Source organism: Balaenoptera acutorostrata, chromosome 9, assembly GCF_949987535.1.
Source record: "Balaenoptera acutorostrata chromosome 9, mBalAcu1.1, whole genome shotgun sequence".
Lineage (NCBI taxonomy): Eukaryota > Metazoa > Chordata > Mammalia > Artiodactyla > Balaenopteridae > Balaenoptera > Balaenoptera acutorostrata.
The window spans coordinates 4,888,126-4,914,723 of NC_080072.1; the positions used below are offsets into that span (position 1 = coordinate 4,888,126).

Consider the following 26,598-nt stretch of genomic DNA (forward strand, 5'->3'; position numbering starts at 1 on the left):
ATTTGTTTTCCAGAAATCATCTTATTTATATAGCCATAGGGCCTAAAAGGTTGGTGTGTTTTTCTAAAAAAAAAAAAAATCAAATAATTTCAGACACGATTTACCCCAAAAAGGAAATGTTTGGAATTTGGTCCATAAATTATTCTAATGCACACGTCATGTAAGAAATGTTAAGTGACCACTGACCTCTATTCCGAATTATCTTTAGAGAGAGGTTTGGGTCTAGTTCAAAAGGGTGATCAAGCGACATGTGACAGTCTGAAATTATGAGGTGTATCAGTCACCTCTGAACACAACCAACCTTACCTTAAGATCCGACCAATGGTAACCCCACCCCCACCCCCGGGCATCTCCCCACCCACAGTCCACTACAGCAACATGACACCAGAGGAAAAACGACTAACAATCACAATCACAACCCTACAACACAGTGTTCAGGGACACTTCATTTTCTTAAAAGAAAGAGTTAAGGCTCAGAGGCTAGGAAGAGCAGAAGAGCAACTACTATCCTACCTACCTTAGAGAGAGGACAGAAAGTTACAACACTGATCCAAAATCACTCTGAAAAGCCTGCAGCACTGAAAGACCCGTGCGGGAGCCGGCTCTTGTTCACTACACCGTTTCTAGAGAGCACCAGGCTCACCTGGGCTCTCTTCGGCGAGAAAGGGGGGATGTTAAAACGGACTCCACAAAAACGCTGCTATTCTAATTTCAAACAAGAAGCAGGCCCAGGGGAACAAGCGAGGTCAGCAAACGCGTTCCATGTTCTCAGTCAGGAGTAAAGAACAGACGAAGATATGCAAGTGCCACTCCTCACTCTGCCCCGAGCAATAAATGTGGAGACAAACAACGCGCGTGCTGCCCGCAGACAGAGCTGTGTACGGACCTCGCGGGGGCACAAGTAGCAGCTGGCAGCTGAACTGAAAGCGTCGCTCCTGAGGCCCCTACTGGGAAGGCCAAGCTCTCCTCGGTTCTCCATCTGAGCAGAGCCCACGCACTCTACCCTGCAGACAAACACTGCAGAAATGCCTCTGCCGTTAATTCCTGATTATTCATTCTGGTGGCAGGGAATTATGGCATGGATAATCCAAATAGTGGATAATTTAAAAATAAACCTTATATTTGGCTTTGGAAGGCATCTTTTCCTTAGGTCTAAAAAATGCTGCATTTAGTTTACCGAGAACCTAAAACCTCACTTTTCGCTAACTCGATACCCACCACCCCCCTGTTCACTCTCACACTTTCCCGCTGCTCCCTTTCTTGCCCAAAGAGACAATACTACATGAGCACACGAGCACTCGGGGCCAGCCCCCCAGGGGTGCATTTGGTAAGGCACACCAAAGCTGTGGGAGTTTGGGTGAAAGCAGAACGGTAGGGACAAGTTCTGGGAGGCTGGGCTGAGTTTTGGACATAACGAATATAAAATACGATAAGTAGAAAGAAACCAACTCGTCTGAATTGCTTTATCTTTTATAAGGTATGACGCATGGTTGGTAGCTTCAAAGGTGTGGCAAAGAATCACGAAGTCCGGGGCTTCCCTGGTGGCGCAGTGGTTGAGAATCTGCCTGCCAATGCGGGGGACACGGGTTCGAGCCCTGGTCTGGGAAGATCCCACATGCCACGGAGCAACTAAGCCCGTGAGCCACAATTACTGAGCCTGCGCGTCTGGAGCCTGTGCTCCGCAACAAGAGAGGCCGCGATGGTGAGAGGCCCGCGCACCGCGATGAAGAGTGGTCCCCACTTGCCGCAACTAGAGAAAGCCCTCGCACAGAAACGAAGACTCAACACAGTCATAAATAAATAAATAAATAAATAAATAACGTGAATTTCTTAAAAAAAAAAAAGAATCACGAAGTCCTTCTTCCGAGCAAGCAGTATAAGCCAGGCTCTGAGTTTATTGACAGATTAGAAATTTGGTTGCACAAGGGGAAAAGGTCCTTTTCAACTGTTTTCTTTTTTTTTTTCTTTTTCTTTAAATGTTTTGTACTTCCAGAGATCATACTGTAAATCTTTTGAGTGTAAAACGGAAGAAATATTCCCAAAAGTGTTCCTTTAAATGCTTCATAATACTTTAAATGCTTCATAACAGAATGCAAATACTAAGTGTATTATAAATACATGTGTGAATGCATACATGTACAAACATATAGATACATACACAGATACACAAAAACATGCACACACATATTTGCACTGTCTCTCTTCATCTATGGAGGGAGATATATAGCAGTTGACAGACACGGCCTCCACGTAGTAACGCAGAGGAAAAAGAAAACCAACAAACCGTAGTCCTCATTAGTTCTGAGTCTACTGTAGCTTCTAGGAAGATAAAACCAGCAAAGAACTTAGGTTTCAAATCTGATTTTGACTAATAAAGCCATAGAGGCTTACTAAACCCACATAAGTGAAGACTGCTACTGTATTCTATTTAAAGCTTTATAAAAATGTTTTGGACTCTGAGAAATCCAAATCTGGAAAGCACCATACAGTTGTGCAATTATTAAAAACTTTTAATTATACAAAAAAGGGGGAAAAAAACCCCACACGTCTCAGAACTGTCATCCTGGCCAAAGCCAGGGACTGTTCAAGTCACTGAGAAGGGAGCCCACTGCTTTCTTAAGTAAATCTCTTGGGTGGACCCACCTGGGCAACAGAAAGTCCCCGTCCACCGACCTGACGGCCTATGAACAAGCCTGTCGGGGACGGGGGCGGCGGGAGCGGTGTCCATCCTTGGCAGCCAGCCCTAGTTCTTCAGACACCACACGAGGAAGACCTCCTCACCCTCTACCCTGTGAGGCAGCCTTAGGAGGAGGAAGAGTCAAGCTCCGGAGGTGAGGAAACCAGAAGGGGCACCAAAGCTGTGAGCACGCCCCGAGCCAAGTATGGCCCCCCCCCCAGGTCTGTTAAGTGAGCTGCCCTAAACTCTCTGTACTCAAGCGTCACCAACAGACCTAGCTTTAAATGTGAATGAGAACCTCAAATTGATATATATAAACTGATTTGATTATAAAGGAGACCAGCATGAAATTCTTACATTAACCTAGATTTGTATTCTTAAATTCAGAAAAAAATGCTTTGGAGTATGTTTATTTTCAAAATGATCCATGACTGGTGTATAGTTTAAACATGCAAAGAAAAGTTTACTGGAAGGCTGTCAATCAGAAAAGAATAATTATTCTTCCTACTTTTAGAGGGTTACATAAAGTGGATAAACCCCACAGGAACAGTAGCCTGGTGTTAAGGCAGTCTGGTGACTGGGCTTGCTTTATATGCACATCAGCAGTCAAAGCAAAAAAATGTCAGAAAATTCTCCCCAGAAAAGCTATGACCCTGTAACCAGATTTCAAGAGAGAGAAGGGAATCCACTTTCCTGGTACCAAAATGTCACCAGTACCCAATTAAATTAGTTGCCCGGAAGTTCCGAGTTTATTAGCTTATTTACAAATAGATGTTTAAGGGCATTCTTTTTCTTAAAGCTATTCGCCAGATCAAAATCACCTTGAAAATGTACATTGTACACCACCAAGCTTCTTTGTAGGGGTGGAGCAATGTGTAGCACTGGGGTTCAGACCAGGACGAGGGGACTAATTCAATACTGTCCAGGCGCTCCAGGGTCGGGCAAGGATTGCTCAAAGGCACGAGGGCTCACAGTGAGCCAGCTGGGCCTCCGGGGTGGCCACTGCTGCCGGACAGCAAGCCAAGGTGAGAGGTGGCAATGAGGCCCTGCTGCTCGACAGCTCCCCGCCCCTCTCCTCGGGAGGCTGGCTTCCAAAGGGCAGTGTCAAGAATCAAGAGAAGCCTGCCAGCCACCAAAATGCTACCTCAGGCCTAGCCTGAAAACGTGAATGTTAAATTGCCTTAGTACCAAACCAAGCAACTGCTTAGCTCAACCTACACCGGAGTGTGTCAGTCTACTCGGACGCCGAAAGGCAAGGCCAGCATAAGCATCAGAAGCTTCATCCTGGCCTTGGTAAAAGGGGCTTAAAGATGGAGAAAAAAGAAGCTAAGCAACATTCAGTGCCAGGTGGGAAGGTGACTACGTTAATTCCATTGCCACACCAAATCAACTGACAGGCCAAGACCTGGTCCTGACTAAGGGCAACTTCTTCATACGAAGAGCTGATAACTTTCAAAGGGGCTTCTCTATTTAGCTCCCAAACCTGATACCCAGTGGAGATAGTGAAATCATTCCTCACCTCCCCAAGAACCACCAATGGATGATAAATCAGCACATTTATTTCTGTATCCTGCTCTCTCCCCCACAAAGATGACCAGCAGCTGATAAAAGCGATGATTTGGGAACAGGAGGACAGGGTGGCAATGAGTTACTTCAACTACAACTTAACTTAGACATCACTACACAATGTGAAGATACTGGAAACATGTAAGCCATGTGGGGTTCAGGGATATTGTGACGGTTACTTTCACTGACGTTAAACAAGTCTTCTTATTCTTATCCACAGACCTCTACTGCAGGAACTGTCTACTGTGCAGGTCTGCATAACGAGCATGTCCGAGGTGCTTTTACTGAACTGTTCAGTTCATTCAAATCTCCTGAAAATTTACCCGACTCATCACTATTATCAGATCTGAAGAAACATTCCCTGGAATTACATTCAACATAAACCTTCCTCTCATGTACCCAACACTTCCTCTTTTAAATGTCTTTGCCTAGCTAACAGGTTAACCCCAAATCACAACCTAATGCATGTCTCACTCCAAAGCTGATTCACAAATGGCAACTAAACTAAGCATTTAAAATAAAACAAAAAGCAAAACTTTAGGCATGACTCACTTGCTGCAAAGAAGAATCCTGTGAGAAACCCGTTTCTTTAAAGTCAATTTCATCATCACTGGATGAATGAATATGGCAGGTTGTAACCTATATGCATAGAAATGTAAAAAACTATTTAACAGAGAAAAATTTTGGACATTTGTATCAGCATTTTTACGGAAAAATCACATTTAGTTTTTCTCTCAATGTGTTAACAACAGCAGGAACAAAAATAAGTAACAGCTAAGTTGTAAAATCCACCCCAAAATTCAAGGGTACACTCCACTCAACCGGACGGTTTGGCTACCTATCCTGCTGCCCACCTGCGGTCACTTCACTCATGATGAACAGCACCAGAAGGCATGGGAGAGATGAGGTACTCCATTTCAGTGATTTTGGTGATTATCTCCAATTAGATGTTTACAAAGGGAAGGAAGAAGTTAATGGCTCAGATAAAATATAAAAATAATTACATGTGCCAAGCCTGAAGGGTAAAGTTGCAATTCCCAGGGATTACTAATGAGCCACTAGAAAGGTCAGGTTTAAACACAACCATTTCACGTTAAATTATTTCATTTCTTGCCCATTCTAAGAAAAGTATTGTTCATAAATGCTAAATATGACTTAGGGCAGCAGTCCCCTGCTCATTACAAGACCCCAAGTCTTCTGCCGCTTAGAACGTAACCCGCTGCCCTCACAACTTAAAACCAACGCACATTAATAAGCAAAAGCATAAACACGACCTGCTCACCAATCCACGGTAAGTGATTTCTATTAATTCATACATGTATTAACAATTAGAAATGAAGATACACAAATGGCTAAGCACCACACTAATGACAGTAATTGCTCTACAGCAAGTAATAAATATGAACAGTCTGTAAAATTCTAAGAACAAGCACTAGAGGTCTAAGGGTAACTTACACTGTGTTTTCTGAGTTATTCGTCCCGTACTTTTTGTAGAAGTGTTCTGGGCAGAGAGCACTGTCCTTGGGGGAGACACAAGCAGCCGTTACCTGCCAGCCCTTGAAGCTGTGCCTAGAAGCCTAGAGTTAGAGACACCAGCCTGGTTTGCTTTGTGATGTTCCAACACTGATTCAAGAAGCCCAAAGTAGAATCCAACTGAGTTTGTATGTGGTATGGCTTATCAAATTCTGAATAAATCACTGCCTGAATAAAATTAAACTCTTTTCCCTTTGTCTGGCTATCTTTGGTGAAGATACTGAGTCCAAGTGAATAACCCAGTGTTTCCAATTAATTCCCTCTCCATCCTCCCTAAAGTATAGAGAAAGCATTCACACTAATTTTGAATCTGGCCTGATGAAATCAAAAGCAGAATTTGTGATCAATGAAGGGAACCTGCTTAAGTCAACCGTGGCTTTAGCAAGCTGGTGGGAAAGATATGGGGGTGAGGGTGTTCCAGGAGAGCCCAGCCAGGATGCAGAAAGGAGGTGGTGGAATACTGCTTGGTCACGGCAGCTGGCACCTTGCAGGGCAACTGCAGTCGAGAGCAGGTCAAGCCGTTCCACTGCAGTGGATTTAGGAGCTTCGGGCAACTTGGCTGGCAAGTCAGTACAAGAATCATACTAAGCCCATGTGTGTTGTAGGGGTGCAGCACCATGGGGGGGGCACAAAAACAGAAGACAATTCAAAGAGCAAGCTCGGTGAACTAGAGAGGAAAAAAAGGAGGTGACTACTCCTAGTATGTCTTGCTGTTTAAGTTCAAAAAGGATATAATGTGTCCTCATTCATACTTTTTGCTACAAAATAAGATTTTATCAGGTCATTAATTAAAATAAGCAAACTAGCTTTTGTTGAGCAACTACTATGTGCCAGACACTGTGACCCCCTTATATATTCTCCTTAACTTGTATCCTCAAAGCAATTAATTTTTTCCTCCAAAAAGAAACTACTGTTTTACAAAGTTATTATTAATAATAACACAATGCCTGCACACCTTCTCAATTATGTTTTTAAAAGATGTGGGGACTCTGATTCTACCTACACCATACCCAGTCTGAAATCGTCATTAATAAAATGAGCTAAAAGATCATTTAATTTACCTACAGGGGAAAACTTGTTCATCTTAGTCCCTGATCTAAGCTTCCAACACACACCCCTTTTGAGGCATCTTCAGCTCAGTAAATGCCTCTTTCATTCCTCTTCTTCCAGCTAAAATCTTAGTCATCTTGTTTCTTCTGTCTCACCCACATCTGTCCACTCTACTGTCAAAATGGAACCTAAAATCCCATCACTTCTCATCAAGTGTATTATCACCTCCTTAGTGGAAAGTTTCTCCCTCGTCTGGATTAACACTATATTAGGCGTCTAACCAGTGTCCCTGCCTCGACCTTTTGTCCCACTATAGTCTATTCTCAATCTAGCAGCCACAATGATCTTTTAAATCATTACAGGATTTTAAATCACTGACATCAAATTGTGTCACTTTTTATTTAGTTCCGAACCTAACGGTTTTTCATCTCACTAAGATCACGACCCCAGGAGCCTGCCGTGAAGCCGCGTGGGATCTGGCCGGCAGAACCTCTAAATCTCTCCTCCCATTCTCTGCCTGGCCCGCTCTGACACAGCCACGCGGGCGCTGTGCCGGCCTCTGCACTCGCTCTTCCTCCCCCACTTCCCTCCAGCCTCTACACAAATGTTCTCCATGGCGTTTTCCTAGACCACCTAATTTTGAATTGCACATCTGCCCAAAACACTCCCCGACTCCCTCCCCCTAGTTTACCCTCCATCTGTTTATCCATCTCCACTGAGGCGGGGATTTTTGCCTATCTTGTTTAGTGCAATATCCACAGTGTCCAGCACACAGCAGCCCCTCAAATATTTCACGAATACTAGTAAATCACTAAATGAGAATACAGAATCATAACTTTAAAAAAAGTAACAAGTATATAAGAACATTCTTGCCAAGCAAGATGCATTCTAAGTAAACTATACTCTTGATGTTGCAGTGAAAAAAAAGCTTTTGAGTTGTTACCTTCTTTCATAATAAAATTTCAGTTTTATTAACTGTCGTTAAAAGAAAAAGCAAATAAGAGTTTTCTTCATCTTGGCTGATTAGGTTGCTAGGAGAATCGTAAGTGTGACTTGATAACTGGTAACTTGATAACTGGTAACCTCCAGTGAAAAGTGGAAGCTACAGACTCTTGCTCCTTGCTACACGTGGTCCCACTGTGGACCCCCAGCACCTACATGACCTGGGGCTGGTTAGAAATGCAAACCCTCAGACGTTCCACCTCGACCTGGTGGATCTCCAGGCAATTCATACATGCATGTTTGTATTACTCTACACAACCTCCATACACTATCTCATAAACTACCTCAACCTTAAAAAAAAAAATCCTCACCCTTGGAGAGGCAGGCGGAGAATGAAACAAACTCAATTTTCCAAAGTCAGTACAGAAACAATGCCTACGTTATCTAAATTGACTCTATCTAAATCCTTACCAATTTTTACAGTTTGGGGGCTTAGTCAAAACAATGCTGCCTCTGGATATAATTAAAACACCAAATTTTACTCATGATAAACTCCCAACATAAAAACATAAGCAGTATATGAATCTCTTGTTCATATACTTTGGCATGACGGGGTCAGAAGATTAAAGTACTTCAAAGATCTCAGAGAGAAGGTAATTCAAATGTTGCCCTAGAAGTGATAGGAGCTGGAAGACAGATGTTGCCCTAGAAGATGGCAGGAGCCTGGGGCTGGCACAGCTTATCTTACATAACCGAGCAAGTCCTCAGGCCCACAGCCAGTAGAATAGGTGAGTGTTTGCTGTATAAATGAACGAATCCTGGCTATGGCTAGAAAATAAAGAACAGGCCAGGGCAACCTAACAATGCACTAACTCAAGCGTTTGGTGCTGAACTACAGGTTGACCCAAGTCCTATGAATATACCTGAAATAATTCCCAGAGAGGTATCTGAGCCATCATCCTAAAACCAACTAAGTCAGGGCAGTGTATCTAACCTATTTGGGGAGGGAGGTAGGGAATAAGCAATCTGTTACTTAACTGCCAATTTCAGTGATGAGTATGCCTGAAACAATTAGAAGGGAAATGCTTTTATTTGGACTTTGCACTACACGACCTAGTGGGCATGACATTTCTGTATGACATTTTTGCAAGGGCAACACCCACTGCATGTACCAAACTGTGTTTATAATAATATTCACAACAGCACATTTTCCCTGGAACATGTGGGATATAGCCTGAAACATTCTGGGCAGAAAATGAAGAGCCTGGAGGCTACAGTTCAACTCTCCTTGGCGGCCCAGGATTAATGTATAAGGATCCTTAAAAACTTGGAATACCCATATCCCTAAAAATACTACAAAGCAAAATTCCCTATTAGAAGGACTTAAGACTAAGTAGAGGTAGTATTTTAGTACTGGGTATTTGAAACCAAGGAAGTGAAGAGGTCCTGAGAGATCAACACACAAGTCTCAAGAAACAACAAAACCATAGAGTGGGGCTAAGTCAACAAAGGATATGAGCAATGCTAACACTCTATATACCTGACCACTTTTGCTATATAAGCGAACTTCTTCTTTTGTTTTACTGTAGATCATCTATGTAGTCCAAGTATTACGGCAGAAAGTGCAATAGGCAAAGGAGAACTGAGCTTCCATCAGCGTGATAGGTGGAGCCCGTGATGATTTTTTCCTTCAACACAGGTGTAAATGTATGTCTAGATGTGTCTGACCCAAAAGGGCTGTGCACTAATTATGCACGGCAAGCCCACACTCCTCTGTGTGGACATACATGACATTACACACAGTCACAGACTAGATAACTGACGGCATCGTGCAAAGTAGCTGAGTGCTACCTGAACTGCAATGAAGTCCTTCTTTATAAATATTTAAACTACTCACAAAAGAAATCTGCTTGAATTACCAAAGATAACTTTTAAAAAAATCCTGGTAAAAACAAGTTTAACTGGACATTCTTTACTTCTACCTCTGAAGTCAATCAAAAGGCAATTTTTAATGAAGTTTCCCAAACAAGATCAGAATTAATACTCCTATTTCTTTATGAATAAGAAACAAGACAAAAATCCCCTTCAAGGGGACCACATTTCCTGCATTCTTAACAAGGAATCAATCTGGGAACCGCTAAAATTAAAAGGTTCAATTTAACAGTATGAGAGAACAATTTCACCCTACAATAAGACCCTTATGATTCAGAATTTTAACCAATTTGACTGGGGGAAAAAACCAATGTACAGTGGGTAATACATTCATTAAAAGTTACTTAACCCTTCCTTGATCACTCAGGGCTGTCAAAGTGAATGCCATTTCCTCTGTTGGGCTGTGACACCCTGCGACAATAAGGGCCACCAAATCTATTTTAACTAAACGGCCCCACACAGCTCCCTTTTTACAGCTCTCTCTCAACTTCATAATTCTTCCAGCTCCTAATACCTAATAATTCTCTCACTATATCCACCTGAACAAGCCACCAACCTGTCAAGAGTCTGGAAAAAGATAACCAAACTTGTTAGACAATATGCAAAGCAGGAGGCAACGGGCCCTTCAGGTGGGTGACGCAGGATGACTAGTGACCACTCTGCAGCACCACCCCCACCCTGTTTCTAGGCTCTGCTCTGAGCAGATAAGGCTGCCTAACAATCGAGGTGTTACTGTACATTAGAAATGCAAGACTGCGGCTGCTGAATTTCAAATACAGAATTAAATGCCTGACACACCTACTTCCATGTAGAGTCAAGGCCACCACCTCAACTATCAGCTGGCATATGCTTGCACAAAGAAATGCTTTTCCTTGAAACGCAAAAGCAATACTTACCTTAAAACTTAATGTATTAAAGAAAACAAAGACTACATTCCAAAGTCCAATATAATTTTTAAGAATATTATCAATGCCATTATTCCCTGGCTCAAAGTACCAATCTATTAAAGCTGGGGTTTCAAAGTCATCTATAAAATTTTCCCCCACTGGGAATGACTTTAATGAGGGTCAACTCAACTCAGTAACATTAGAAAATATCAAATATTTAGGTTTTCTAACCACCCGGGGTTATTTAGGCATAAGGCAACAAACCCAACACAGTAAAAGGAAGGCTAGAGGCTGCTCTGTTGAGGTGCTTGGGGAGCAGGGCACTGAGGGAGGTGGAAACCGAGTACAGTGGGAGCAGGTATGAGTAGCTTCTTTGTACCCTTACGTCGTCCCAAGCAGGAATTGGGAATTGACTAGACAAATTAGCAAGAGTACGGTGGGCACTGACCTCTTTTACTGGTAAGAAACATGAGCTTGGCCTACAATTATCAGGACAAGTGGAAGATGTCTCACATCTTTCTGAATAGACGGGCAAAGGCCAAGAGCACTGAAATCACAGAAATGTAACCTTGTAGAACCTACTAGATCTACCGTGTTCCTCTTGTTAGTTTCTCCTAAGGAGCTGGTGCAGAACGTCTCCCATCGCTCCCTGACTTCGTCTGGAAGATCTTCAGAGGGAGAAAAGGAAAAAAGCATTATCACTACAGTGACCTGCACACAGACAAATAAACAGGTAACTCGAGAGGGCACCACCCACGTGGTTCCTCAAAGGCGAGCAAGCCCTGCAGGCTGAGCTCTCGGAGGGACGGCGTACAGCCATGCTCAGTCTGAACCCCGAGAACTTTCCAGGAACCCCCTCCCCACCACGGTCTATGCTTGATGCCAAGAGCCCTAAGCAGTTCTTTGAATTTAACAAGTTTTTTAAGACCTTCTAGTAAAAACTTAACCTGGAAAATATGTTCACAGTAAGTTCCCTGTAAAGGTAGCAGTCTTCAAGGTGGGGGTAAAAGCAGTCTTGCTCCGTGGTCATGTGAGTTTAGGAAACACTGCAAATGTCAGCTCCTGCGCACTTTCTTGAGAAACTCTGACTGGCAACTGGCCAATGAATGTCCCACGGAACCCAGTTTGGCTTCTCAAATTGCTCAAAGATAATGTTTCCTAAATGTTTGTGTCATAGGCCAACATATGGATACGTATGCAATAGTGAAAGCTACCTTCTACAGAAATTGTAAAGAAAAGAATACACAAATACTTTTCTGAGAAAATGAAACTATAGCTGTAATCTTGGAGGCCTCACTAAAGTTGTCATCTGACAATTCTGGTTTAAACACACGTGTGTACACACCCTTACAAAGGCAAGCAACTTCCATAAAACGAAGACTAAAAAAAAAATCATACACGTGGCCAATTCATGTGCACAGCTAAGGACATAAAGTGTGATGATCTGGCTAACATCTCTCTCAAGAAGCAAAATTACAGGTGGGCTAGCCCCAATTTGTCCATCACTGGGCCACAACTATACTTTTCGTGCACATTCAATAGGTAACAGCCTCTTGAACACAAACATTCTTAAGAAAGAAATAGTAGGATAGACTGAGAGATGATTTTCAGCAAGTTCATAACTGAACGAATGTTGTACCACAGAGGTTGAAGATGTTTTGCCTTCAGAGTAAGTCACAGGACTAGTAATCCCGCTGGTACCAAACCTGGAGCACACAGAGTTCTTGATGCTCTCATCTGGGAGGAGATGGACTCAAGGCCTTGGTGCCAGTGTAAAAGGAACCAATACTGCTTCTTGCAAGTAACCTTGGGCTGATTAAATTCAAATGCTAGTGCAGAAAGAGTCCTTTAGGATATTGGCTAATATCGCTCATTTTAGTAATAGATGGAAAAAATGCTGTTAAATGCTTTAATATGCCCATTAAAGGAACTCAATCCATAGGCTATGTAGGGGTCTTCAGAAGAAAATAAAAAGCAAGAGTAATTGTAGCTCAAGTGGCTCAACTGTTAGCCTACGAGTACTTCAAGCTCAAAGGAACGGTTTAGTGAGCAATACCCTTAGAGAATGAAAGTGGGTAACTCTAGTTACCAGCTGAGCCTGCCAATACTTAAGAAAAGGACTGCAGAACTAAGAACAGAGATACAGCAGAAATCTATACTGTTCAAACACATTCTCAAGAGCCTCATTCAAATCTCGAGATAATATAAGGAAACTCTTCACACAGCTATTTAAAAAGCTATGAATATTTCCACTTTACCCTTAAATCCTTTCTCCAATCCAACAAAAAGGTGATGAAGATCCCATAAACCTGTTCGTTACCTTTGATGAGCTGCTGCACTAAGGCGCTGCTGGGGCCTTTATCCGTGCTGTGCACGATGCAGTTGGCTATCCTTGTCAGGTGTCCCATGTAGCCATGCCGTCTTCCTCCTTCCGCCCTACCAGGGGTAAAGGACAAGTATTCAGACTCCTGAGAGGATGGAGTGATGAACAGCTTGGTAAGTACAGTGGATTTAAGCAATCATTCTAAAAACTGAGGCACTAAAGACAAGAACAGGCAGAAAAGGAGGGTGCGTAACATAACCAGGCTGGGATAGGGGTTGGGGGTGGGAGTGTGGCAGCAACTGTCTACTCAAAAGACTACATTGTAGCCTCACTCAACAGGACAAACTCTGTTCAAAGACTCAAACCAACCATCCTCAGTAACACAGTATCTTTAAAAACAAAAACCCAAACATTCACTGATGCCTAATGATTCTGTGCCTTTCCTTCCTATCTTTCTGTGAAACTATTTTTCAGACTTTAAACAGACTGTAGGGAAATGAGGTGAGAATTCTGCTGGTTCATCTTGCTAAGACATCAAATTTTAACTGTATCAATCAATCATCGAGATAGTTATCTACCAATGGCATTTCTCAAGTTAAAATATTAGCTGATTTGAGGACTTGGCCAAGATGAGAGGTAGTCAACTTGTATCTGGCCCACTTCCCACTTGGACACGGACATTCACATTATTCCTCACCCCTTCCCCACTTAGAGTCTAATCTTCACAACTATGACCCATCTTTACATTTAGACAAACTTTTCACATCACTGTGATTTCTCCGCCCTAAGATTTACAAAGTGTCAAGTCTTTAAATTCTATGAAACAAAAGACTTTTGATTGCAGACAGGAGGGAACAAACCGAAGAGATCTTTGCTTAAAGGGAGAATCTTTCAGGAGTCACTAAGAAAAACCATACTGTGCTTGTAGGCTTGCCTGGAAAATGAAATATCTGCTAATAAGCTTAGTAGAGGGCCTGGGAATACCTAAGGGTCTGAAGGCATAAGGTTGACCTCAGCTGAGCTGCTATGAGCCTCTTTCAGTTTCATAGCAAGATCCCACGACCCGAGCGTCCCTTCTGGGCAAATTCTTAGTCAGAAACTCTGGTATTCCCTCAAACCCTCACAAGGGAAAACAAACACCCATCCCCAAGCTTTTTGGCCCAAGGCTCCAGATTTTCTTTAGGCTTCCTGTTCAAGGAAACCTTAAAAAGCTCTTTCAGGACTCCCCAAGAGGGGAGGAATATTATTAGCCAGGCCTTCAGAGGACGGAGCTCACGGGGAGTAGAGCACACGGGACACCTCGGCATTGGCGAGACGAGGAGGCAGAGAGAGGAAGGGGGTCAAGGAAGGCTAAGATGGGGCAGACACATAACCAGAGATGCCACTCTGGCCACAGACAGCACCCCAAAGGAGCTCCATTTGGAGGAAAGTATCTGAGGTCCACCAAGACTGAACCCCTGCCACCCTCAAACTACACGCCACCTTTCGCCACCCAGAATCAAAGCAAAGCCCTATCGGTGTTTAGTAAGCAATTTTTAAAAACCAAGCCCCAGAAAACAAAGCAGACAGCTCCCGTGAGTTACCTAGCTCTCTTGGGCACTGCAAGAGACATGTGAACAGAGACACGGAGCAGGGAGATCCTGAGAAAGGTTAGACTATAAAGGGCATGTGACCAGCTTATGGGGTGATGGAAACGTCCTGTGTCTTGTCTGTGATGGTTACATGACTGAATGCATTTGTCAGAATTCCTAGAAATGTATACCCAAAAATGTATACTTCAATAAACCTGACTTAAAAACAAACACAAGAAGTATACCTTGAGAGTGTTTCCCAAACATACCCACCTGCTTCAGAATCTATGGGATGGCATAAAAGCTCCCAGGGCGTTAGAGAGGAATGCCTGTTTCAGACAACACCGCTAGGGAAAAAAACTCTTGTGTAACAAAGCTACTCACATGCAGCAACTAATACTTCAAGTAATCTTGCCAATCAGCTAACGGAAATTTTCTAAAAAAGGAAATACTAAGCAATTTTACCCTCCCTCTAGTTCCACGCACAAAGTGACTCTTTTCTTCCATGAGAACCCGGGGTAACAAGGACAAAGGTGCTAATTAAGGAGGACTTGACTTTGTAATTCTTTTCCTTCAACTCCCCATTATTCTCAGAAAAGCAGCCATTCAGAAAGGATCAAGAAGTTGCAAAGGCAGCAACAGAGGTGGGGAGTACTCCCAACCCCTGTTCTTTCAAGACAGGTAGAAAGACAGGGGGATCTAAATGTAAATTACTAGAAAAATATCTGTTACAATTAAATAATCTGGAAGCCCCAAGAGAACCATTTGTAACCGTAAAGTGGCCTGTCCCATGTAATTATATTATATTCATTGTTCCCTGTCTAGGGCAAGGGAGTATATTTTCTTCAAATTAAAAATCAAACTGGGGGCTTCCCTGGTGGCGCAGTGGTTGAGAATCTGCCTGCCGATGCAGGGGACACGGGTTCGAGCCCTTGTCTGGGAAGATCCCACATGCCGCGGAGCAACTGGGTCCGTGCGCCACAACTACTGAGCCTGCGCGTCTGGAGCCTGTGCTCCACAACAAGAGAGGCCGCGATAGTGAGAGGCCTGCGCACCGCGATGAAGAGTGGCCCCCGCTCGCTGCAACTAGAGAAAGCCCTCACACAGAAACGAAGACCCAACACAGCCAAAATAATAATAATAACAATTAATAAATAAATAAATAAATAAAATTTAAAAAAAAATCAAACTGAACTCCTATCAGAAAACAATTTACTTACTGTTTCTTCTCGTTCATTTCCCAGGCGTCAAGTATTCGTTCTATCAATTGACATTTTTGAAAGAGCTGAATAAAAGAGGAAGGTTCCAGTTTAACATTGACATAAATGTCAAAGTGTCAAATTTTTAAAGTGAAACAGAACTCTAGTTAAACAGAAAAGTGATACCTATCACTTTATACGTATAACCCAGCAAGCCTAATACAGCTGTGAATTACTGGCTAAATCAGATGCACCGTGAAAATAAATTTACTCAAGGGCCCCAGAACACTACAGGGATTCAAGACAGGATCTGTGTCTTTAGCAGTGAACCTACCGGGAAATAATATATTTCAATTACTGCTACCAGTGAGCAGCTGACCTAAACCAAAGCCAGGTTTTACTCTGATATGGAATAAAGAAAATTATGCCCTGGCAAAAATGTAACTCACAATCCACAGCAATACTTGTACATTTTAAATGCGAGCAACACTTACTTCTCTATGAGCTAACATTACTGCATTCGTATTAAAAATAGGTGTGGCTTGCCAAACTTCTGCACGCCAATGACCAGTGCTGTGGGCTGCATTATCGAATGTGCACAGCCAGTCTTATTCAAATGTCATTTGTCTTCCCCATCTACTTGGTTAATCCAGGTTAGCCTTTCCCATCTTCAAGGTTTGGGCGTAACCCAGTATGAGCTAGAGAATGTCACACAATCACAGAACTTCAGAGCAAGAAGAAACCTGAAGACTGACTTAGTAAAATCACCTCATATTTAACAAAAGAAAACAGACCCCCAGAAGAGGCTTCCTCGACACTGCATAAGATCTCACTTCTCCCAACTTTCAGTCATATATTCAGCACCAGAAATTAAAACTCTGGCAATCCAAATAATTGGTTCAAATGTTTTCTGCAGTATTTAAATTTGTATTGTTCTTTTAATCTCCAAAAGATTTCTATATCTTCAAATTTATTAATTTTCCCAAATAAGCAAGCCACTTAGCCTTTTTTTTTTAAAAAAGTTCATCTAATGGTTAATTGTCCAGGATATGATTTACAGAATCACTGGTTAAAAGTATCAGTACGATGAAAATAAGTTAAATATTCAGACTCTGAAATCTAATCTCCCACCCTTAAACCTCAATTCACTTCACACCTTAAGCAGAAAAATGCTATAACCAGGAGTGGCAGAAAAAAGACACCAAGTAAGCTTACATGTTTCAATAACAAATTGTCACCAGTGGAGTCTTGATCAGTAATTGTGCTATTTTCTGTGTTTTCAAAAGGACTTGCAAGAATCAGTGCAATACAGATTTCCACTTGTGTGTGTAAAAAGTTATTCCATGTGTATTTGAAGAACATGTCCTACAAAAAAAGAAAAATAATGCTTTCTTTTATTCAGTCTCCTCCATGTTTAAGCCACTACTTCAACACATTCACCAAATAATGAATTAATTAAGTAAAAATGATGTGTTCCTAGTACAGTAGGACAAATTAAAAGGAACACATTTTATTTTAAATGCAGTTTAAAATGCCTTCATAGACTAAATAGAATGGTATTTGCTCATTCAACATGTCAGAATTTGCATGGAATCTAATAGAGACCAACAATAAACACATGAAGAGAAGACAATAATAAATTTCTCAAACAGAAAGGGAGTGTCTTTTTGTTTTCAACGTGACTAATACAGATATTAAGTTCAGTAAATTTCCAATAATTTTCAAAGAAATTTATGAGAATTTCATTTTGCCTCAACAAATGTTTACTGATGACTTCTGAGCAGCACACAGTGCTAGGTACAACATGGGAGACAGACGAAAATATGGTCTCCAATTCTGAGGTGCTCACACCTTAAAAAAGAATAACCACTCGGGCATTCAAAATACTCATAGAACTATCAGTGGATAGAGCAAAACAAGAAAGGTATGAGAGGCGGTGACGTGCGGAACTCCTGGAGGTGCAAGGGTTTTCCAGATTACCTGAAAAGGTAACAGTAGCACACACAAAAAAAGACAATTCCAAAAAGCACAAATGCATAGTTAAAGTATGTATTCAGGATATCGTTGAGTCTTGGTTATCTAATCTCAAAATGAAAAGATAACGATTAATGATCCATTTAGGAGTTTTATCAAATTAATCACTCAAAAGTAGCTCTAAGATTAACAACAAAATGAATTAATAGCTGTAAACTTACTACTAGGAAGATGAAAGACTAGTGATTGATGACTTCAGTGAGACTCCCAGAGACAGGAGTAGGAAGTTATATCCCTGTCAGAGGGTAGGGCAAAAACTATGTCCCCAGAAGGCAAGGGTTTTATGCTGGCAAGGAAATTGTAATCCTGTAGCGTCTCATCTTTCTCCAAACGTTCCTGCTCTCCATGCCTTCTACTGCTATGTCATTTAACACAAAGCTGAAATACAACTAAAAGTGTCTATCTCAGTGACACTCGGAAGAAAAAAGGGAATGGCTGATAGAGCATGCATGGGTTTGAAACTGGATGTGAATTCAAATCCTGGCTCCACCACTTACTAGCCATGGAATGCATCTCCTATCTGGGCATGATCTGAAAAATCATGCCCAGGATCACATGAGAAATGTATATGAAGTTTTATACCCAGGATCATGTGAGAAATGTATATGAAGTGTACACTCAATGCCTTTCATGTAAAGAGCAAACACCCAGACTCTCCTCTGAAACACACGCCAAGTTCCTCCCAGTGTACAGTGTGGGTCCTGGGAACCCATCTGTGCTGTGCGGAGGCAGGACAGAGCAAGCAGAGGCCCCGGCGCCAGGCCCATGGATTCCAAACACAGGCCTTGGAGCTGGGGAACTCAGAGGTCAGGGAAGTCCAGATAATTCCTGGGCTCTTCCTTTTCCCTTCCATTCCCTTCTGCTTCCACTGAAGCAGACTAAATCAAAAGACAGTCTCAGACTAAATCGAAAGACAGTCTTTTAGACTCAAATCAAGACAGTGTCAGAGACCTCGTATACTATCTCAGTGGAAAGAAGATCAAAGTTTGTCCCTTGGCTAATTATGAAGAGAAAGTAATGCTGTAAGCCCCAGTCGTTTATTGCTAATACAGTCCCCTGAAGACGGTGATTACACTCACTCTATCCTCCACACGAGACTGAGCTTCTTGAGGGAAACGTCTGTCTTAAGCATCTTCGAAATTCTCTAATACAGTTCTTTACACACAGCAACAATAAATTACTACTGAAAAATTGAAAGCATTCAAAATTGATGATAACCTCAAGGGGAAAACTATATAAAAGACTGTTTACACTCGGACCAAGGAAAGTCATTGACACATATTGTAAATTTATGAGGTTCTACCTTCAGTTATGTATCCATAAAGTATCAAGGGCAAATTAAGACATCTTTCAGGGGATATCGTACCAATATGACCCCAATGCTATTCAGCTCCATAAGGTCCCCGTTGATACTGCTGGTGTTTGTTTGGAGGAGGCTGGATATCAACCTAATCACATTCAACCGGGTGTTCCCCACGGGAGGGTCCAGCACGCCCCACGTAGTCTTCATCACACTTTTCTGAGGAAGAAAAAGCTTTCCAATTAAATTCAGTTCAGTAAACAAATAAAGGGTGTAGGAGTATGTACTAAGATACAATGCTATAGGTAAACTAACCCTGCAAACAACTTGGCCTAAATTCTACACCTGAAGGAAAATCCAAAACGCCTACTGATGATATCTTTAAGATATGATGAAATGAACATGAGGGGAAAAAATTAAGTAATTTCCCTGGACTACAAATTTTATAAGAAACCAAGTATCCCCTTGCCTTCAACATTCCAAACACCACAGGAATGAAGCAGAAAGCTACTGAAGTCCATGAAAAAAAGTGCAATATTCCAATCCTGACCAGAAACCTAAGAAACTAAGAAAAGTTACAAGTGGTTTTAGATCACAGTTCTCAATCTCTGCCAAATCTGTGATAAAAATGCAAACTCAGAAGTTGCCTCTGGATCACAACCTTGAAACAGGATCAACCTCAAACCTGTTCTTGTCCATAAAAGGGAGTTTCTATTCTCTGAAATCACAAAAGACAGACACAGAACATTCCAGAACTTCAGAAGTTTGGCAGGACAGGATGATGACCTGTGACAACGAAGCGATGAAGATGCCCTTCTCCATGTCCTCGTCCACAGGGGATCCCTGCCCCCCTGCCTGCGCTCCTCCAGGCCCAGTGGAACTGGACGGCCCCCAGTTTCACTCCCTGCAGCACAGCTCTAATGAACACGGATCTACTCACACACCACATCATGTAGTAAAAGCAGCCACAAGCTGAACTCACTCACTCCTAGCCGTGAACAAGAGGAAGTGCAAACCAAACACTGTCTTACTTCCGAGTTAGGCCCAAGAAGAGTACCAGTGTGAGAATCCATATTAGACGCTGCCTTTTTTGTCCACCTAGAAAGAAGACTGTGGCACTTGAGACACAGGTCAGGGGCACCTGGCCACACCCTCTCCTCTCACAGGTCCTCCTTCTCCTCCAACTTCCACTTCTCTTCTCCTGAGCAAATCCTTCTCCTCTCCTTACTCTCCCTCCTGTTCTTCCCAGGTCTGGCACAAAGGACGCCACTCTTACACACCAGCTCCCCCTCCACAAGACGGTTAAGTAAACAGAAAACATCTACTTTAGAAGGGAGACACTAGTCTACTAACTTCCCAGTAACTCACACCATAGACGTCACAGAGACACACTTTCCGGAGCCTGGGATGCTGGGTGCAATGATGCAGGGCAGAAGGAAAAACCAAAGTGTAAGAACTAGTGCAGGCGGTAGAACTCTCATGGAACTGCCTTCCACCCTAGAGATGCCAAAAGGGAGAGCCTCGTCCCCTAAAGCTCTATCTGCGCCAACCCGAGGGGGTGGGGTGTCACGGAAGGACACCACTATGGACCCTGGACACCCCTCTTTTGCAGGTCTTCGCTGTCTGCTGTCTGTGCTTTCAGTGGCTGTCTGATTAACAGTCATTTCTGGATTAGCACACGGATGCTCCCGACAGAAAAACTAACACTCCAAGTCACATTCAACCAACCACTTCTTAAATGAGATACCTGTCCATCAGGCAGTTACACTGCTCCAACTCTGAATAAGACAACTCAATTTCAAAGATTAGTTCCTAAAAGATTACCTCTTACCTCAAAGATGTGAAAATAACATGCTATGAGAAGAAAACTATTTTACTGGCATATAAGTATGCAGAATATATAGAAAGAACAAAAAGCTGAGTTTCCTAAGCAGATAAGTTACCTTACTTAACTTTAATTCTATTCTATTCATCAATTTAGATGCTATATATTGATAAAAGCCAATTAAAAACTAGCTCAAGAGCAATGAAAACAACTGCCAGTGTACCTTCTAATATGCTTTGCACATGGGGGTCACAGCCAGTCCTTTAACTCACAAGGTTCATCTGCTTTCTAACAACAGCTGAAATCTAGCTACTGGGCTGGTCAACGGGCTTCAGGGAGCTGCCTTACCTTGGGTGGCTCAAGCAGGAGTTCATGAAAAGATCCAAGTCTTCCTCGGATGGCTTCTAGAACGCTCTTGTTGACCGAACAAGCTGAATGACTCATGCCTGGTGGGCAGATCTCTATATGACCTTCAAATCTTGAAACAAAGCAAGTTAATTTTATTTATTATTTCAGAACAAATCATTCAAGGTGCTCTGTATCAGCGTATAGGGATATACGTAATAGCTATAGAATATATAGTGATTATATCAAAATTTCTGGTAGGATAGGAAGAGGGTGTAATGAAACCTTGATGGGACTCAGCCAACATGATATGAAATCCAAAGATGTACGGTGTCGGGTGAGAAATTATACGCCACTTCTTGCCATTCTCTCCTAAACCTTCTAGCTTCTTAGACCTACTGCGCTAGTATCAGGTCTCTAACCAGACAATCTGGAAAAGCTACAGGAGGGCCCGGGACGACAGGGCACATCATACTGCCTGCCACTGGAGCACTGCTAACAGTAAACAAGCCGGTATTTGTTCTATACAGTTTCTCTTGACTAATCAATCAACACGGCTTCCTACTTAAAAGGCTTAACGTACTCTGCTGTATAAAGCTTCATCTATACTCATTATAAACCACTCCTCTTAGAAAAACAATTACGAGTAGAATGAGACTCCCAAATCCCAATCAGTTTTAGAAAGTACAGGGGTTCTCAAAGTTGGGGGACATAAGGAGGGAGGGGTCTAAAAATGTGGGTGCACAGTTCAGATTAAAAGATAAACCTGAGAGTGGTGTGTCAGTGCAAACTAGCGCTTAACAATGTAGCTGCTGGAGCACGACTGCCTGAGGCTGAACCCTGGACCTTCACTCACCAGTGATTCGTTCTAATATGGAAAACGGGAACCGCTCGAGAATGTCCCTCCCGGGACTGGGGACCTGTCCTGTCCAGGGGTGGGGACCACGCTAATGTAGACAAAGGACTGAGAGCACTGCCTGACACAGCTAACACCTAGAGAGGGATTATTAGGACTATTACTTGAAAATATTCCACACGGGCAAGTGATTTCTAAGAGCTACACGGAACAGCATTCAGAAACTCAATTCCTAGAAAGGGGGAGTAGGTAGAGGAAAGGCCTCTTGCTCTGATTATAGTGCTTTTTAATGTGTAGGGTTTTAATAATTTATGTGGCCAAATACAGCATTCTTCACTACAGTCTCTCTGTCCAGGAAGCCATACTTGAAGTTCTTCACAATGCCACAATCCTAGGAGTATTTGCATACTTTTCCTCTAGTGTTTTTCATTTAACTCATCTGGAATTTATTTTTATGCAAACCAGGTATAGACATGATATTTTTTTCCCCAAGTGGCGAGTCACTTCTAAGCCACATTTATAGAATGATCTGCTTTTCCCCACTTATGTGAAAAAAAAAAAACCCATACAAAAACATATACTAAAATTCCTTAATCATTCATATAAATTTTATTTGTTCATCTAATAAATACTTAGTGAGCATCAATTTATGTACCTGCCTTGACTCAGGTACTACAATCAATATCCATGGTGTTTCTCACATTTTAATCCTTTCAAATATATGTAAAAATCTGCCAAATCCAAAACAAAACCTGTGCTGATATTCCAAATAGAGATACGTTAAATCTGGAGCTTAGACTTGGAAAGGCACAGGAAGTGACGGCTGTTGGGGCATCGGGAGTCTGTTCCCCTTCTCTCTGAGCAGAGATCTACAGTCCAGATGCACGGTATCTGCATCCCCTCAGCTCCCTCATCCACTCACCAGTTAAGGAAACTTTGCTTATTTACTGTTTTGGATGGTTATGAATAAAGGGCACAAATATTCACTTACAAGTTTCTGTGTGACACAGTTTTCACTTTTCTTGGGTAAATATCTTAAGAGAGTGCTGGATAATATATTGTAATAAAGGTCTGTTTATTAAAAAACTGCCAGGTGTCTTTAGAAGATGGCCACGTGACTTGACATCCCAGTTGGGAGAGCGTGAGGCTTCGCTGTCACCAGCGCTGGCTCTCTGTTTGTTTGGTTCAGCTGTTTAGTGGGCTGAATGGTCCCCCCACAAAACATATGTCCACATCCTAGTCCCCAGTCTGGATGCCTTTTCTTTCTTTCCTGCCTCACCGCACTGCTAGGGCCTGTAGCATGAGGCTGAATAGAACTGGTGATGGGAAATATTCTTGCCATGGTCCTTGATTTAAGGGGCTATGATTTCAGTCTTTGCCCATTAAGAATGATGGTAGCTATGGGTTTTCCTTTTGTTTTTCAGTTTCCAAGTTCCTTTCTATTCCTAATTTGCAGAGAGGTTTTATCATACAATAATTTAATGAAATGATCACATGGTTTTACTTCTTTAGTCTGTTGGTATGAGTTATACTGGTTGATATTTATTAAAGCTATTTTTATAGAGCAGTTTTAAGTTCACAGCAAAATGGAGGGGAAGGTACAGAGACTGCCCATATACCCCCTGCCCCCACAAATGCACAGCCTCCCCATTATCAACATCCTCTACCAGAGCACGTTTATCACAATCCATGAACCTACACTGACACATCACCACCACCCAGAGCCCAGTTTACATTATGGTTCACTGTAATGGGTTTGGACAAATAATGACATGTATCGGTCTCTATGATATTACACAGAGCATTTTCACTGCCCTAAAGGTCCTCTGTGCTCCACCTATTCATTTCACTCCCCTTGCCAACCCCTGGCAACCATGATCTTTTTACTGTCTCCACAGTAAAATATGACATTTTCCAGAATGTATGTAGCCTTTTCAGACTCGCTTCTTTCACTTCTTTCTTTTTCATTTGCATGTAAGGTCCCTCCGTGTCTTTTCATGCATGGCATGAGGGCACATTCTTTTTAGTGCTGAATAATATTCCACTCTCTGGATGAACTACGGTTTATTTATCCACTCACCTACTGAGGACCTCTTGGCTGCTTCCAAGCTTTGGCAAGTGTGGATAAAGCTGCTAAACAACTGTGTGCAGGTTTTTGTGTGAACCTAAGTTTTTAACTCCTTTGGGTAAATACGAAGGAGCACAACTGCTGGACTGTATGGTAAAGGTATGTTTAGTTTTCTAAGAAACTACCAGACTGTCTTCCAAAGTGGCTGCACCATTTTGCGTTTCCACCGGCAACAAATGAGATTTCCTGCTGCCCCAGAGTCCTGCCAGCACTTGGTGGTGTCAATTAGGTCCAGTGAATTGCTAGTACTGTGCTTCTTACTGATTTCTGTCTAAACGTTATGCCCATTTCTGTTACAATTTCTGTTTTAGATTTGCAAAAAAATTGCAAAAATAGTACAGAGTTCCCATGTGACCCGTACCCAGTTTCCCGTTATTATCTCACATCTGTCAAAATTAATGAACCAGTACTCACACGTAAAACCCATACTTTATTCAGATTTCCTTGGTTTTTGCCTACAGTTGCCTCTCTGACCCAGAATCCACCCAGGACACCACACTATATTTAGCTCTCAAGTGTCCTTAGCCTCCTCCTGGCTGTGAGAGTTACTCAGACTTTCCTGGTCAGGTACTTTGCAGAATGTCCCTCATTTGGGGTCTGGTCTTAACGTTTTTCTCATGATCATGGGTCTTTGAGAGGAAGACCACACAAGTAAAACGACATTTCATTACATACTATCAACACAACAGTGCTGGCTGTTGACTTTGATTATATGGCTGAGGAAGTGCTGGTCAGGTTTTTCTGTCAAACTTGACAGAGTAACTGTCAAGTTCTCATTTTATTCTCTTTCCATACTGCACTTTTTAGAAGGAAGTCATGAGGTGCAGTCTACACATAAAGAGCGGAGAGTCTTCTTCTTCCTCCTTGAGAAGGGATTATGAACTATTTGGAATTCTCCCACAGGGGAGATTTGTCTCTTCACCCCCTTTTACTTATTCAGTCACTTACTTGTATCAGTATGAACTCATGGGTATTTTATACTTTGTGTTATAAAACAATACTGCCTTATTTTATTGTGCAAGTGGTCCCAGCTCTGGCCAATGGGAGCTCTTTTAGTTGGCCCGTGTCCCTCTCACACACCCGGTGTTGTGGGTTTTCTCTTTGAGCGTGTCCTTACTGTCTGTACTACAGGATGCTCCACACTCACCTTGTACACTTCTTAGCCCAGCTGCAGAACCAGCCATTTCTCCATGAAGCCCTGGTTCCTTTACCGGAGGATGGTATTAGAAACTGAGATCTGGGCACACGGTTACTTGTTCCTGGTGATGAGTCATGACTTCTAGGCCTCACAAAGCAACTGTCTTCCTGGTTTAACTCTTCATATTTCAGTATAGGTAACTTATAATGTCCTACACTGATTTTTTCCTCAACTATGTCAAAGTTTACAAATGAGCCCAAAGGCATTCTTCAATTTCTGTTGTAGTTTTCATTTCTAGCATTTGCGTATGATCTTCTGTTTCTGTTAAAATTCTCCATCTGTTCACATATTGCTCACTTTTCCCACAAGCCTTTAACACATTAATCATAGTTATCTTAAATTCCCTACCAGATTGCTCCAACATTTTTGAATCTAGTTCTCCTGACTGCTTTTTCTCTTGAGAGTTTAGTTTGTTTGGGTTCTTTTTATCTTGCTTCTTTGTCTTGCAATTTTTTAGTTGTGACGTTGACATGTTGTGTAAGACAACAGAGACTGATATAACTAGTATTTGCAATGGATACACCTCTTTTTTTCTAGGTCTTTAGTGTGGGGTTTCTGGATCAATTTATAGTCAGCAGCTGAGTTAGGTTTGGGTTTTGTTGTTCCTATGACTGACTTCTCTCAGCACACTGAAGACTTTAAATCTGTCTCAAGTTACTTTGTATTTATAGTTAGGGATGGATTGCCAAGTTTTTCTCAACTTCTGCTCTGCCCTTAGCTGAAGTTCTTCCCTTGAAGCCTGCTCCTGTGCTGATGGTCTCCTTCCACACTGCAGCCTTCCCTCCGCCAGCACGCTGCTGTCATCACTCCATGTGTGGTGGCCCGGTGGGGAGGACCGCTCTGCTGTTCTGGTTCAGCCTCAGTCTCAGGCAGTGGAAGTGCTCATGGGCCTCAGGGGTGGGGCCCTCTCGGTGACCCCGCCCTTACTTCAGTGATAGGGGCTCTCTAACAGCCTGGGGCCTGAAAGTGTCCCTGCTTGTCCCGTGGGATAGAGGCTTTTTCCTGGTCCCTTCCTCCTCATCGGGTCTTTAGGGTTACAGGGTTTGCTGCCCTTTCGCCAGTGGCTTCAAGGTTTTATTCAGCAGGGGCGGGAATGGAGAAGGACCCTGCTGCTGCATGTCGCAGCCCTACTCTGCAAGGGAGGCTTTCTCGGGGCTCTTACCTGGCCTCCAGTACTTCCTGAGCAGGGCTCGCAGGTATGTGCAAAGTGCTGAGTCTGTAGTTCTCAGGGT

The 26,598-nt window shown here is 42.5% G+C and overlaps 1 protein-coding gene across 22 annotated transcripts in view; it reads right to left on the reverse strand.

The window, feature by feature from the left end:
• The window catches only part of PPP6R3 (protein phosphatase 6 regulatory subunit 3), a 129,944-nt gene that overhangs the window by 26,723 nt on the left and 76,623 nt on the right, over positions 1-26,598 (reverse strand). For 17 of the 22 annotated variants that reach the window (XM_057553735.1, XM_057553733.1, XM_057553742.1 and 14 more), the window contains 7 exons: positions 21,188-21,317; positions 19,081-19,233; positions 16,896-17,045; positions 15,702-15,766; positions 12,908-13,023; positions 11,170-11,255; positions 4,796-4,882 (listed from right to left, as the gene is read on the reverse strand). In XM_057553735.1, the coding sequence (XP_057409718.1) occupies positions 4,796-4,882; positions 11,170-11,255; positions 12,908-13,023; positions 15,702-15,766; positions 16,896-17,045; positions 19,081-19,233; positions 21,188-21,317 (787 nt within the window). The remainder of the gene's footprint in view (positions 1-4,795; positions 4,883-11,169; positions 11,256-12,907; positions 13,024-15,701; positions 15,767-16,895; positions 17,046-19,080; positions 19,234-21,187; positions 21,318-26,598) is intronic. The other 5 variants (XM_057553747.1, XM_057553745.1, XM_057553749.1 and 2 more) reach the window with 1 other exon arrangement.